This window comes from Sorex fumeus, unplaced genomic scaffold (assembly GCF_029834395.1).
Source record: "Sorex fumeus unplaced genomic scaffold, SorFum_2.1 ptg000065l, whole genome shotgun sequence".
NCBI lineage: Eukaryota > Metazoa > Chordata > Mammalia > Eulipotyphla > Soricidae > Sorex > Sorex fumeus.
The window spans coordinates 2,037,365-2,051,082 of NW_026606122.1; the positions used below are offsets into that span (position 1 = coordinate 2,037,365).

Below are 13,718 nucleotides of genomic sequence, written 5' to 3' on the forward strand. Positions count from 1 at the left end.
CAAAACAAAGTCAACACGGAGCCAGAGCTACTTCCTTCCTGAGGAACAGTTCTTTTTCATGGGCTGGGGTTCCAAGAAGCAGTACCCCAGCCCTGCAGACTTCAGTGAACCCAAGATAATGGGGTCTGCTGCTATTATTGTCAAACCCCTGGGTGTTCTATTTTTCCCCTAATTCGTTCTGCAGCCATGGAGGAAGTGAGGGTCATTAGGGATAGGCCAGAAAAGCAAGATGCTACCTCTTTGGGGGCCAGACTCCCTCAAAGAGCTCAGGAGAGATGTGACAGGGGTGCTAAAATTAGCCTTCACGGTAGTGGCCACTACTGAATTGATGGGTGATCTCTGCTCTGAGAAACCTGATGTGGAGGGACTATTTCAAGCAGGAAAAGATAGATCCAGAGAGTGCTCATCCAACTTGCAGAGTACTGTGGACACAATCAGGCTAGATACACCAGGGGTTGATGTCCAATATGGGCAGAAATGAGGCCTACAGGCATGGAGGATAAATAATTAAAGTTTCGGATACATGACTAACATCTAACCCTTCCCTTGGAATTTATATACCATAACTAAGAACTAGTAGAAATCATTGATAACAGATACTAAGAATACTTTAGGGTCTGTGAGTATTTGTGAACATTAGTGGAGTATTAATATCAAGCCAAATTATCCCTAAATAAGTTTACCTGGCTATGAACATCAAGGACTTAGAAACTGCCCTTAGAAGAGAGCTGAAAGTTGGTCTGGTGTTTCTTCTAAGTAGCCTTCAAGTGGCCTATTTATTTTAACAGTCCATTATTATTTTTGGGGTTTGGGGGCCACACCAAGCAATGCTCAGGGGTTACTCCTGGCTCTGAAGTTAGGAGTTACTCCTGATGGTGCTCAGGGAACCGTATGGGATGCTGGAGATAGAACCTGGGTTGGCTGTACTCAAGGCAAGCACCTTGTTCACTGCACTATCTTCCAGTCCCTCCTATATCCATTACTTCTTTCTTAACTCCTTGATAAAACATGTTCACATTTTATAAATGAAATTAAAAAGCAAAAGGTCAGTGGAGGTTCTTAAATGGTTATTCTTTCTTTACACAGACAAGAATTTCAGCATTTCTTACCCCCTCAGGGGGCACCAGGAATCCCTACCTCTTACTCAGCATATTACAATATTTCTGTGGCCAAGGCAGAACTGCTAAACAAGTTAAAGGACCAACCTGAAATCGCAGAAATCAGCCCAGAAGAGGAAGAAGTTGACCATGAACTAGCTCAAAAAAAGGTAACTTAAAAATGTTTGGTAACATTGTTAAGCAGTTTGGAGATTCACTTGCACTCTACACTCCCCAGAATATCTTTCTGTATCCCTATATTCACTTCAGAACTCAAACAGCTTCCCTGGGATTCTCACTTAAATAGCAATCATCTTTTATCAAACCAGTAAAAATAGTAATAATAGTAGTAGTGATCATAATTATCCTCACAGTATCTCTCTTATCCTTACAGAGTTGTTTAACTCTGTAAGCTAAGGATTATTCTTTTTTTAAGCTGGTTGAGACAATTACATTGACCATGCTTACAGTACTTGATATAATGTCTCAGATGTGTTCTGGCTTCTCATCTGATTTGTTGTTGCTCTGAAATAAGTCAGCTTTGTAAGTAACTCACCATCAAGGACGTTTCATGGTTTTGACCAGTAAGCTCAAACCACTGGCATTTCCATTGGTTTATTCTCTACGTAACTTTCAGCCAGAGAAAAACATCTCTCCCCCCAAGCGTATGATCATCTAATATTCGATAAGGGTACAGGAAAAGTGAAGTGGAGCAAGGAAAGCCTCTTTAATATTTGTGCTGGCAAAACTGGATGGCTACATGCAAAAAATGTCGGCTCAGATCTCTGCCTAATGCCATGTAAAACAGTAAGATCAAAATGGATTAAAGACCTCAAAATCAGACCAGAATCCATAAGGTTCATTGAAGACAAAGTTGGCAAAACTTTCCAAGATATTGAAGCTAATGATATCTTCAAAGATGTCATTCCACTGGCCAAGCAAGTGAAAACAGTGATAGACAAATGGGACTATCTCAAATTAAGAAGCTTCTGCACCTCAAAAGAAACAGTGACCAAAATACCAAGACAGTCTACAGAAAGAGAAAGGATATTCACCAAATACTCATCCGGAAAGGGGTTGATACCAAGGATATACAAGGTACTGGTAGAACTCCACAGAAAGAAAATATCCAACCCCATAAAAAATGGGGCGATGAAATTAACAGAAACTTTCTCAAAGAAGAAATCCGAATGGCTAAAAGGCACATGAAAAAATGCTCTATGTCATTAATCATCAGGGAGATGCAGATAAAAACAACAATAAGATATCATTTCACACCACAGAGACTGGTCCACATCCAAAAGAACAAAAGCAACCAGTGCTGGAGCGGATGTGGTGAGAAAGGGACTCTTCTTTACTGTTGGTGGGAATGGCGACTGGTTCAGTCCTTTTGGAAAACAGTATGGACGATTCTCGAAAAATTAGAAATTAAGCTCTTATTTGACCCAGCAATACCACACCTTGGAAAATATCGCAGAGAGGCAAAAAATGATAGTTGTAGTGACATCTGCACCTGTTTGTTCATTGCAGCACTCTTTACAATAGCCAGAATCTGGAAATAAAAACCTGAGTACCTGATAACAGATGATTGGTTAAAGAAACTTTGGTACATTTACACAATGGAGTACTATGTAGCTGTTAGAAAATATGAAGTCATGAAATTTACATACAATTGGTACTACAAGGAAAGTATCATGTTAAGCGAAATGAGTCAAAAAGAGAGGGATAGACATAGAAAGATTGCATTCATCTGGGGAACATAATCCAACAAAATAGGAGACTAACACCTAAGAGTGACCAGGAATTTTGCTCTATGGCTTGGAGGCCAGCCACACATGCTAGGAGAAAAGGCAGCTCAGATAGAGAAGGGAGTACCAAGAGAAGGGTGTTGTGAGGATCCTCCCAGGATGGGAGAAGCATGCTGAAAGTAGACTATAGACCAAACATGATTACCACTCAATGCCTCTTTTGCAAACCACAACACCCAAAAAGAGAGAGAGAACAAAATGGAATTCCCTGCCACAGAGGCAGGGGGGATGGGGGAATGAGGGATGGGTGGGATACTGGGACCCGTGGTAGTGGAAAATAAGCACTGGTGGAGGGATGGGTACTTGATCATTGTATAACTGAAAGCCAAGCACAAAAATTTGTAAGTCTACAACTGTACCTCATGGTGTTTTACTAATAAAAATTTAAAAAATAAATAAAAAGAGGAGAAATTTTAAGATTGTCAACTTCACTATGTACCCATAGCACTGTCTGTAACACTGTCCTCCCATTGTTCATCTATTTGCTCAAGCGGACACCAGTAACATCTCCATTGTGAGACTTCAATAATATTTTTTTCAGCACTAAAAGAGATCATTGGAAATGTTGTTTTCCTGAAGCTGCTCCTTTCTCCTCTATCACTAGGCTGGTTTTTTAATCAAGTTCCTGGGATAATATTTCCCTCACTGCACTTACCATTTTTATTTTATAAATAAATATGGTTTCCATGGAAACTCAAAGACCCAATTTGCCACTTTTTGAACATCTAAACTCAGTGCAAGTTGCTCTTGTGACTTTCTTGTTCAGTGCCTGACCTCTATAAGAAAGCTCAAGGTCATTTTCAAGAACCCCTACCACAACGACTTTCCAAATTGAAGCAAAATTCTAAGAAAATAATTGGAAGCATGGTGATATCAAAGTTTAATTGATCCAGATACCTATTTGACTGACATCTATCTTTTCTAAACATGGCAGGACTCTTACTGGCATATTCAAAAACAAATCTGATTTTTTTAAAAAAAAATTATTATTAGAAGAGTAGAGAAATGATCAGAAATAGCAAAGCACATAATAGCACCTAATGACTATGTGACTATGAGTGTCTAGGACAGCTTTTTTTCTCTTAAGAAATGAGTTGAGGGGCTGGAGTGATAGCACAGTGGGTAGGGTGTTTGCCTTGCATGAAGCCGACCCGGGTTTGATCCCCAGCATCCCTTATGGTCCCCTGAGCACAGCCAGAAGTAATTCCTGAGTGCATGAGCCAGAAGTAACCCCTGAGCATTGCTGGGTGTGACCCAAAAATGCAACAACAACAACAACAAAAAGAAATCAGCCGAAGAGAAGGACAACATGGAGGGCGGGATCCACAGATCCCAAAGGAAAAAAAAAACAGGTTCCAAAAAGAGCCGAGATCATCAGGAAGCCCCAGATGGGGTAGGTACCACATCCCGCCTCCCCCAGATGGAACCCCGGTGACCAGAAGCCTCTACAAACACAGCTCGAGTATGCAGGAACTAGGACTTTTCCTCAAAACCGTGCGGCCGCTCACGCGGCCGCGCAACATCTCTCTATATACAAAGTGATCCATGGGAAGTAAACCACCCAACGTTTCTCTCTGAAAGTCATAGTTAAGTTTGGAGCACGCCCACAGCCCCAGAAACACAAGGACTTAATGCATAACCCAGCAGCTTGGAGCAGAAAAGTGAACGGGCTATGCGTTAATCCAGGCCATCATGACTGTCCGGAGGGGAAAGGGTGTTGCCCCATTCGCCCTCTCCTCTCTGGAAAGAAAGATGGCGGCCACATGGGAGCCTTGTGGACAGCAAGTATGAGCCGGGGGTGTGGGGGCAACTAAAGCCTCATGGGAAGGGGGGCGTTCCAGTCCGTCCTTCACGCCCTACCGAGGTCACTAGTTGCCCCCCACGAGCGGCTCTCCAGCACGGCCACAGCCCCAGAAGCACAAGGACTTAATGCAGAACCCAGCAGCTTGGAGCAGAAAAGTGAAAGGACTATGCGTTAATCCAGGCCATCATGTCTGCCCAGAGGGGAAAGGGTGTTGGTCCCTTCCGCCCTCCTCCCTCTGGAAAGAAAGATGGCGGCCACATGGGAGCCTTGTGGACAGCAGGTATGAGCCGGGGGTGTGGGGGCGACTAAAACCTCATGGGAAGGGGGCATTCTGGTCCGTCCTTCACGCCCTACCGAGGTCAACAGTTGCCCCCCGCGAGCGGCTCTCCAGCACGGCCACGACCCCAGAAGCACAAGGACTTAATGCAGAACCCGGCAGCTTGGAGCAGAAAAGTGAACGGACTATGCGTTAATCCAGGCCATAAGGTCTGTCCGGAGGAGAAAGGGTGTTGCCCCAGTCGCCTTCTCCTCTCTGGAAAGAAAGATGGTGGCTGCATGGGAGCCTTGTGGACAGCAGGTATGAGCCGGGGGTGTGGGGGCGACTAAAACCTCATGGGAAGGGGGGCGTTCCGGTCCGTCCTTCACGCTCTACCGAGGTCACCAGTTGCCCCCTGCAAGTGGCTCTCCAGCACAGCCACGGCCCCAGAAGCACAAGGACTTAATGCAGAACCCGGCAGCTTGGAGCAGAAAAGTGAACGGACTATGCGTTAATCCAGGCCATCAGGTCTGTCCGGAGGCGAAAGGGTGTTGCCCCAGTCGCCTTCTCCTCTCTGGAAAGAAAGATGGCAGCTGCATGGGAGCCTTGTGGACAGCAGGTATGAGCCGGGGGACTGGGGGCGACTAAAACATCATGGGAAGGGGGGCGTTTCGGCCCGCCCTTCACGCCCTACCGAGGCCACCAGTTGCCCCCCACGAGCGGCTCTCCAGCACGGCCACGACTCCAGAGCACAGAAACCAATTTCTTAACTATCTGACTTTCAGTAGAAATACTTCCAGGGTCAATAAGTAAAATAGCAGAAATCCAAAACCGACATATAATTCTTGAACCCAGCTGTAGAAAGCAAATCACTTCACAATACTTTGTCAGTATGTCTGATTTGGGGGTGGGGGGGTAAACTAAATAATAGTGGTGAATCTTTTATTGAAACAATGAATCTAATCAAAGCAGATAGAGTGTTAACTAGAATTCATCTGCCCCACAGGGACTGGGAGGGGTGGGGGGTGGGGTTTTATTATGGTTCTTCATGTTAAAAAATAAGTTTTGGTAAAGGGAAATGTGCTTGATATTTGCATGACTGAGACCTAAACCTGAAAGCTTTGTAACCTTTCCCATGGTGATTCAATAAATAAATAAATTAAAAATAAATAAATAAATAAAATTTTGGTAAAAAAAAAAAAAGAAATGAGTTTAAGAGGCTGGAGCGATAGCACAGCAGGTAGGGTGTTTGCCGTGCACACGGCTGACCCAGGTTTAATTCCCAACATCCCATATGGTCCCCTGAGTATCACCAGTAATTCCTGAATGCAGAGCCAGGAATAACCACTGTGCATCGCCAGGTGTGACCCAAAAAGCAAAACTGAAAGAAATAAAAAAAGAAACATGTTGAAGGACAGTGATTTGCATCTTTCCAGGAAAGCAACTCAGTCATAGTTGACTACATACATAGTACACTACTACTATACTATCCACAGCTCTCCACACTACACCCTAGCATCTTAAACTGTGGGTAGTATAACTAAATGTGGAGGTTGCAAAAAACTGGCAGCAGGAAAAAGGTTTTTGAATGTTCAATGAATAAAAAATTATTTTAATTAGTTGTGTAATGAATCTGAGGTATTTCTGACAGCACTTGCCCATGTTGCATTTCTAAGTTGAGAAGGAGTTGTGAGTGGGAAAAGTTTAAGAAGCAATGTACAACATTTTTCCATGAGTGATGTTTAGGTTGCAAAACCCAAGTGTCACAAAACAAATGACTCTCTCCGTATTCATCCTTTCTGAGCTATAATGCCTAAGACCTAGCTAGGGTCAGTAGGTGATTTTCCAGTTTCGTCATTTGAATACTCACTTTGGCAACATGTATACCAATTTAATCATTCAAAATCTGGCCATACTATGTCCCTGGAATTATGTCTTCTTTGGAAAAGCAGCAAGTAGGGATATATCTGAGAACCTCCTGACATCTAACTATACTGTTTTGTTCTTATCACTGATTTCTAATTCCCAATAGGTTTTGGAATTGTCTCTAAATGTCAATTTCTTAAACTTCAGACAAGATCAGTTCAGAAAAATGCAATAGTCCCTGGACCCAGAGAAGGCTATCTGGGTTTTGGTTACCTGGACATCTCTAAATAACTTACTGGAAAGGAGTATACTAAAAAATCTCAGGCCTGTTGTCCAAGGTTGTATGGGCAGGAGTAATAATAGATCAAATTCTGAAGCACACTTTCGATATTCAAGGTAATATGGGAAGTATGTTAAGTATATTAGCTCATTTAATTCTCATAACAATACTATGAGATAGGTACTATTGTTATCCTGTTTTTAAGATGGGGAAATAGATACACAAATAGATTGAGTGATCTGTTCAAGGTCATACCATTGCATTATGACTGATCTGGGATCAAAGACTAGTAAATAAAAAATAAAGTCTATATTCTTAACCTCAATATGATATTGGCTACAACCTTTGTAGGCATGAGCCTAACATTGTCAGCAAGACCTGACAGCTAGGTAAATATAATCATTTCAGAGAACCTGCTGGAGGTGGCAACAACAATAGAATTAGTGAAAACTTAATGTGAATTGAAAACTTTATGTGCTAAGCACAATATCCAATAATTTGATCCTGGGGCCAGAGCAATAGCACAGCAGGTATAATGCTTTCCTTGCAAGCAGCAGACCCAGGTTCAATCCCCAGCAAGCCATATGTTTCTCTAAATATAACCAGAAATGTTCCCTGAGCGCAAAGTCAGGAATAAGTCCTAAGCACAGCCAAGTGTGACCCAGAAACCAAAACAAAGGAAAAAAGAATTTGCTTCTATTGATGTCATATAATCCTTAAAAAAGTGAAAGAGAGAAAGACATTTCTCTTTATAGATAAGAAAATGGAAGTCTTGTGGGACTGGGTCTCTTGCCCAAGTTTGCACAGTTTAAAGGAAGAGAATTTGAAAGTAGTCATCTCTGATTCTAAAACTCCACTGTATCACACTACTTTTGTGTGAGTACAGTCCCAGAACTGGTTCAACCTACAGGGGACACAAAGTAGAAAACACAAGCAGTATTTCCCTAAGAAACATTTATTAGGGCTAGACAGATAGTATAGGCAGCAAGGTACTTGCTTCTCACATGGTTGACTCTGGTTCAATCCCCAGTACCACATATAGTCTCCCCCAAATACTGCCAAGAATGATACCTGAGCACTTCTTGTTGTGACCCCAACCCCATCTCGAACAGCCCAAACAGAAACAGTATCATCAATATTAGAAGACTCTAAGAAAAATGAAATGAACAACTTTAAATGGCATTATATGGTGCTAATTTGAAATAAGATGAATACTGTCCTGTCCTCCCTTATTTCATCGATTTTCTCAAGCGGGCACTAGTAACGTCTCCATTGTGAGACTTGTTGTTACCACTTTTGGCATATTGCATACTTCACAGGGAGCTCGGGGAGCTTGCCAGGCTTTGCCGTGCCAGCGAGATACTCTCAGTAGCTTGCCAGGCTCTTCGAGAGGGACAGAGGAATCAAACCCGGGTCAGCTGCATGCATGGCAAACACCCTACCCGCTGTGCTATCACTCCAGCCCAACATGAATACTAAGGAAAATAAATGAAGGTCAGAGCAATTGTAAGGCAATTGTACTTACCCTGCACGCAGCCATGGCATTCCATATGGTCCCACCTCTCTGAGCCCACCAGGAGTGATTCCTGAGCAAGAGCCAGAATTAACCCCTGAGCACTGCCAGATGTCACCCCAAAACCCTAAAAAAATAGAATAGAAAAGAAAAGGAAAGGAAATAAAAGAAGATAAATGAAAAGAAGAGAAGAGTGGTAGAGATAATACAATGAGTATGGTACTTGCCTTGAATGGGGTAAACCTGGGTTCAGTCCCTGGCACCACATTGGGTCTCCTGAGCTCCTCCATGAGTAAAGCCCTGAGCACTGACAGGTATGACACAAAAGAAGAAGAAAAGGAAAATGACATTTGAGACAGCGGTCTGAGGGTAAGGTAACCATCCATTCAGTAATGGAGGTTAAAGCAAATCTGAAGAATGAGAATAGCCAAAGTGAAGGAAAAGAGAAAAAACAGACATAAATGTAAAGACAAGATAGGAGCGCAGTAATGAATATTGTGAACAAAAAAAGGAGAATAGGAACTAATCATTAAAAATCCTAAGGAATAAGATTCAAGTATTAGGATGGGGCCAGACTAAATATGTCCATGAGTCAATTTCAGTCCATTATGGACCACATATACACTGATGGTCCCAACTGGCCATGCCATTTAGCCACTAACTATACCAGTGCTTCTTTCTTTTTTTTTAAGTGCTTTTTTATTGCATCTCTGTGAGATAGACCCTTACAAAGCTGTCCATGATTAGGTTTCAGTCTTATAGTGTTTCAGTACCCATCCTTTCACCAGTATACATTTATCAACACAAGTGTCCCCACATTCCCTCCAATCACCCGCTATCCCCCCGCCTGTCTCTATGGCCAGCAGTTTCTCTCTATCTCTTTCTCTCTTAATGTCTTTCTAACCCCCCCTTTTATACCAGTGTTTCTTACCTAGTGCCATATGATTCCATGTTGATCCCTAGGATATTTCAAAGGTAAAAAAGTGCATAAGTGAGGGGGTTCATAGCATGAGACTAGGAGGCCAACCTGAAAAATGGGGGCCACAGAGAGGAAGTCAGTTTCAGAAAGGTTTATTGACATAAAAATATTGAGAAACACTGGGAATTATTATCTAATTTTATGAAAATATACTCTATGGCATTTGAACAATATGAAATCACCTAAAACAGTACACATCTCAGAATATATCTTTGTTAATTCAGGGCACATTTATGTAAGAGCAACCAGCTTTATTTATTATTTAGTCTGTGCTAAACCTTTGGTTTGCATTTTATTGAATCCTTTTAAAATGTTATCTGTATGGCTAACTCTGTTCTACAAAGAAACTTCCAGATTGTTGTACATTTGATGGTGGGCATGGTGGGATAAAAGTTTCTGAGGTGAGAAACTGTACAACTGAAATATATTGTGTTAGAAACCCATATTACTAAATATAAAACAAAGAAGTAGCAGAGTAAAAAGTTAAAACTAGTCATTGTGAGTGTAGAATTCATATTCTTTTCCAAATGTCCCTGAAAACCAAACTGAAAAAAGCAAGGATATGGCAGAGTGCCATGAATTAGAAGTATTTAAAGAAATTGAAGGAGTCTGCTGTTATAAGCATTCCAATTCTCATTTATTAATTATTCTCGGCAAGAAGTTATTGTTACAGTTGGCAAATGCAGCCAACCTGGGTCCCACTTTGCTAATGACAAGAAGTTTGGTGGTAGCAGAGAGATTCCTACCTAAGCTGAAGAAATGGGATAAAGAATGCCTGTTCAGAAAACTGGCATTGTTTATGTTGACATGTTCAAGTTTTCCTTCTCTCTAGTGACTAGGGTTTAGCCCACCATCTGTTACTTGTTGTACCAAAATAGAAGGTATAGGCACAGCTTGTTTTCTTTTGGTCTGCATTCTCATCCGTTGCCTTCTGTTTACTTCTCCTAGATACAGCTTATTGAAAGCATTGGCAAAAAACTTTCTGTCCTTCGAGAGGCCCAACGAGGGCTGCTGGAGGACATCAATGCCAATTCAGCTCTTGGAGAGGAGGTGGAGGCCAATCTAAAAGCTGTCTGCAAATCTAATGAGTTTGAAAAATACTGCTTGTTTATTGGAGACCTGGACAAAGTGGTCAACCTGTTGCTGTCCCTCTCTGGACGACTGGCTCGGGTAGAGAATGCTCTCAACAGCATTGATTCCGAGGCCAACCAGGAAAAGGTAGAGTTGGGGTCTCTAGGGTAGAGATGGAGAAAAGTATTTCCTCTTGGGGCCCCCTCTTTCAATTTTGACAGAGCATAGTGTTTCCAGTACACAGTTAATAACTCTACTAGCTTTTAAGTACCTTGAATTTTGACTTTCCCACTAATTGGTTGTGTGACTATTTGTAAATTTCTTCATTTCAGTCTATCTCAATCTCTTTAAAACTGGCAAAACACACTAGCTACTTCATGGTGCTGTGAGAACTAAATTAGTTAATTCAAGTTAATTGCTTAAAATAGGTCTGGAACAGAGCAAACCCTGAATCAACTCATCATCTTACCCATCTTACATCATAATCCACTTCTCAAGGCTCCGGGATTTCTGTATTATATTTCCAGTGCTATGTAGTAGTAGTAGTAGTAATAGTAGTAGTAGTATATTTCCAGTGCTACTTAGTAATAATAGTAGTAATAGTTGTTGTTGTTATAGTTGCAGTATCAACAACAGCAGAACAACAACAATTTCATCTCTCTCTCTCTCTCTGGTCTCACTCAGAAAGTAGAGATTAGGAGTCTGACAATTTCACAGGTTTGGTTATTTTTCATTTATTCCTAAACCAAAACGGCATTACCCTTCCATATACAAGTAGTTTTGGATGTAAATTGTAATTAATAATAAATGACACATATATGTACACATGGATATGTACACTTACACATATAGCAGAAAGTCTCCTTATCGTTTCAAAGTATCATCAGAACCTCTCCCTGCTCCAGTCTCAATCCTGGAAGCGGGGGCTGGAACGATAGTACAGTAGGTAGGCCATTTGCCTTGCACACGACTGGCCTGGATTTGATTCCGAGCATCCCATATGGTCCCCCGAGAACCGCCAGAAGTAATTCCTGAGTTCAAAACCAGGAGAAATCCCTGTGTATTGCCGGGTATGACCCCAAAAAAAGGCAAAAAAAAAGAAAGAAAATCCTGGCAGAAGCCATGAATTAAAGACAATTTATATCCTCCCTTATCCAGAATTATTCTCACTTTAATTTTCTTCCTGGTAAAGGAAAGAAATAGTTTTACATGCAGAGGGCTTTTAAGATGTGAAACCTATGACTGATAAATTAGCAGAGTGGGTATTTTGTAGCAGCACTGTGGTGGAGCACTGGGTAAGCCGGAGATAGCTACTTGAGATAGCCTTTAATCGATTTTTTTTTTGCTTTCCTAGTTGGTGCTGATAGAGAAGAAGCAACAGCTCACAGGGCAGTTGGCAGATGCCAAAGAGCTCAAGGAACATGTGGACCGGCGGGAGAAATTGGTATTTGGAATGGTTTCCCGCTACCTGCCTCAAGACCAGCTCCAAGATTACCAGCACTTTGTGAAAATGAAATCTGCTCTCATCATTGAACAGAGGAAGCTGGAAGAGAAGATCAAGCTCGGGGAAGAGCAGCTCAAATGTCTCAGGGAGAGCCTACTCCTGGGACCCAGTAATTTCTAGTTCTACCAGCAGTCAGCTACACTATCCTTGCCCAGCCACAACAGGGAGTGCTTTCAAACTTTCTTGAATTTTGCTTCAGGTAAATAGCTATTAATTATCAGCCCATTACATTCCCTCTAACGTGGATTTCTCTCACTACCTAGCAGTGCTCCAAAACATCCAAAAGACACTGGGGAGATACTAAGCTTCTACTCTAGCAGCACAAGCAAGATTCAGAAGCTGTGGCAAGATATGTTCAAACAGCCACAGCCACAGCTCCTATTACCACAATTTGCATGGGCAACGCACTGTCAACACACAGAATCACCAAGTGCCTTCATCTTATTTATACTAGGACCACAAAGACATCTTGTGCTCACCATCTACTCACTTCAAAGCCTCTCAACGCTCAGAAAAATGTTACCAAGGTAACTCCACTCTGACCCAAGGCTCCTGTCCCAACCACTTTTTCACAGATATTTAGCTATTCAGCTATCCCTATTTCCAGGCCCTCACCCAAGCTTTGCAGTAGAAAGCAGAGGAGGAATTATGTTTAAAAGAACATGAGTAAAGTTTGGAAAGCCCCAGATGCCCTCCTGGAGGCAATATTTTGACATCCCACATCTTCCCCCAGCATCTTCTTGAGGGTTAAGAGAACTGTCAGTCCAGAGTAATGTGTTCCTCCTCTTGTACAAGAACATTTGGCTTACCACTTTCTGTTTCATCTACTTTTATTGCTGGGGATTAGAGATACCTACCCAAGGACTTCACACTGTAGACCAGTAATAGCTCTAATAAAGCAGACTTCTGGGTACATGTTTAATTACATAGGGAGGAAGTAGGATTCTTATTTTAACATTGTCAATGTCCTTTAGACACTAACACAAATGGCAAGAAGATGGGAGTTGGAGGTATGGATTTAATTCAGAAGGAAAAGTTTCTACTTTTAAGCCAAAATTCATTTTTGTCACATAAACGAGTGCTGAGGTCTTGAATTTTTCCCACAAAGACAAGTACTTAAGAAAGGTGTCCTTTACCTTGAACTTAGCACTTCTCTGCTATGGACTGATCATGTAATTCCCTTTATGCCTGGATCACCTTAAGTATTCAGGATTCCTTTTATTTACTTGAAACCGAAGGCATCTGAAACTGACAAAGGTTCAAAAATTTCTCTATCATCTCATACCTGAGCAATTGGTAGAGGTGAGCTCAGGAAGAGTTCCTCGATCAATTCATTTTCTCTAACAATTGCAAGCTTAGTCAGTGTTCTGGATCATGGTAAAAAAAAAACCTCATGTAAACTAGAAGCTCTGACAAGACCCACAAATCTAGATAGAGCAAACTGTTACCTAGCCAGAGTCTTAGGCACACAAATCAATCAATGCTGCTGCTGTTGCCAAGACTCTGGTACCAGTAGCCAGTTTTTATCTTGGAGAAACCC

At 41.8% G+C, this 13,718-nt stretch overlaps 1 protein-coding gene across 1 annotated transcript in view; it reads left to right on the forward strand.

Annotated features, from left to right (window-relative positions):
* Positions 1-12,730, forward strand: part of SHROOM4 (shroom family member 4) — a 388,903-nt gene extending 376,173 nt beyond the window's left edge. The window contains exons 7-9 of the mRNA XM_056128650.1: positions 1,087-1,267; positions 10,552-10,821; positions 12,029-12,730. Of these exons, the coding sequence (XP_055984625.1) occupies positions 1,087-1,267; positions 10,552-10,821; positions 12,029-12,298 (721 nt within the window). The 3' untranslated portion in view covers positions 12,299-12,730. The remainder of the gene's footprint in view (positions 1-1,086; positions 1,268-10,551; positions 10,822-12,028) is intronic.
* Positions 12,731-13,718: the final 988 nt, after the last annotated feature.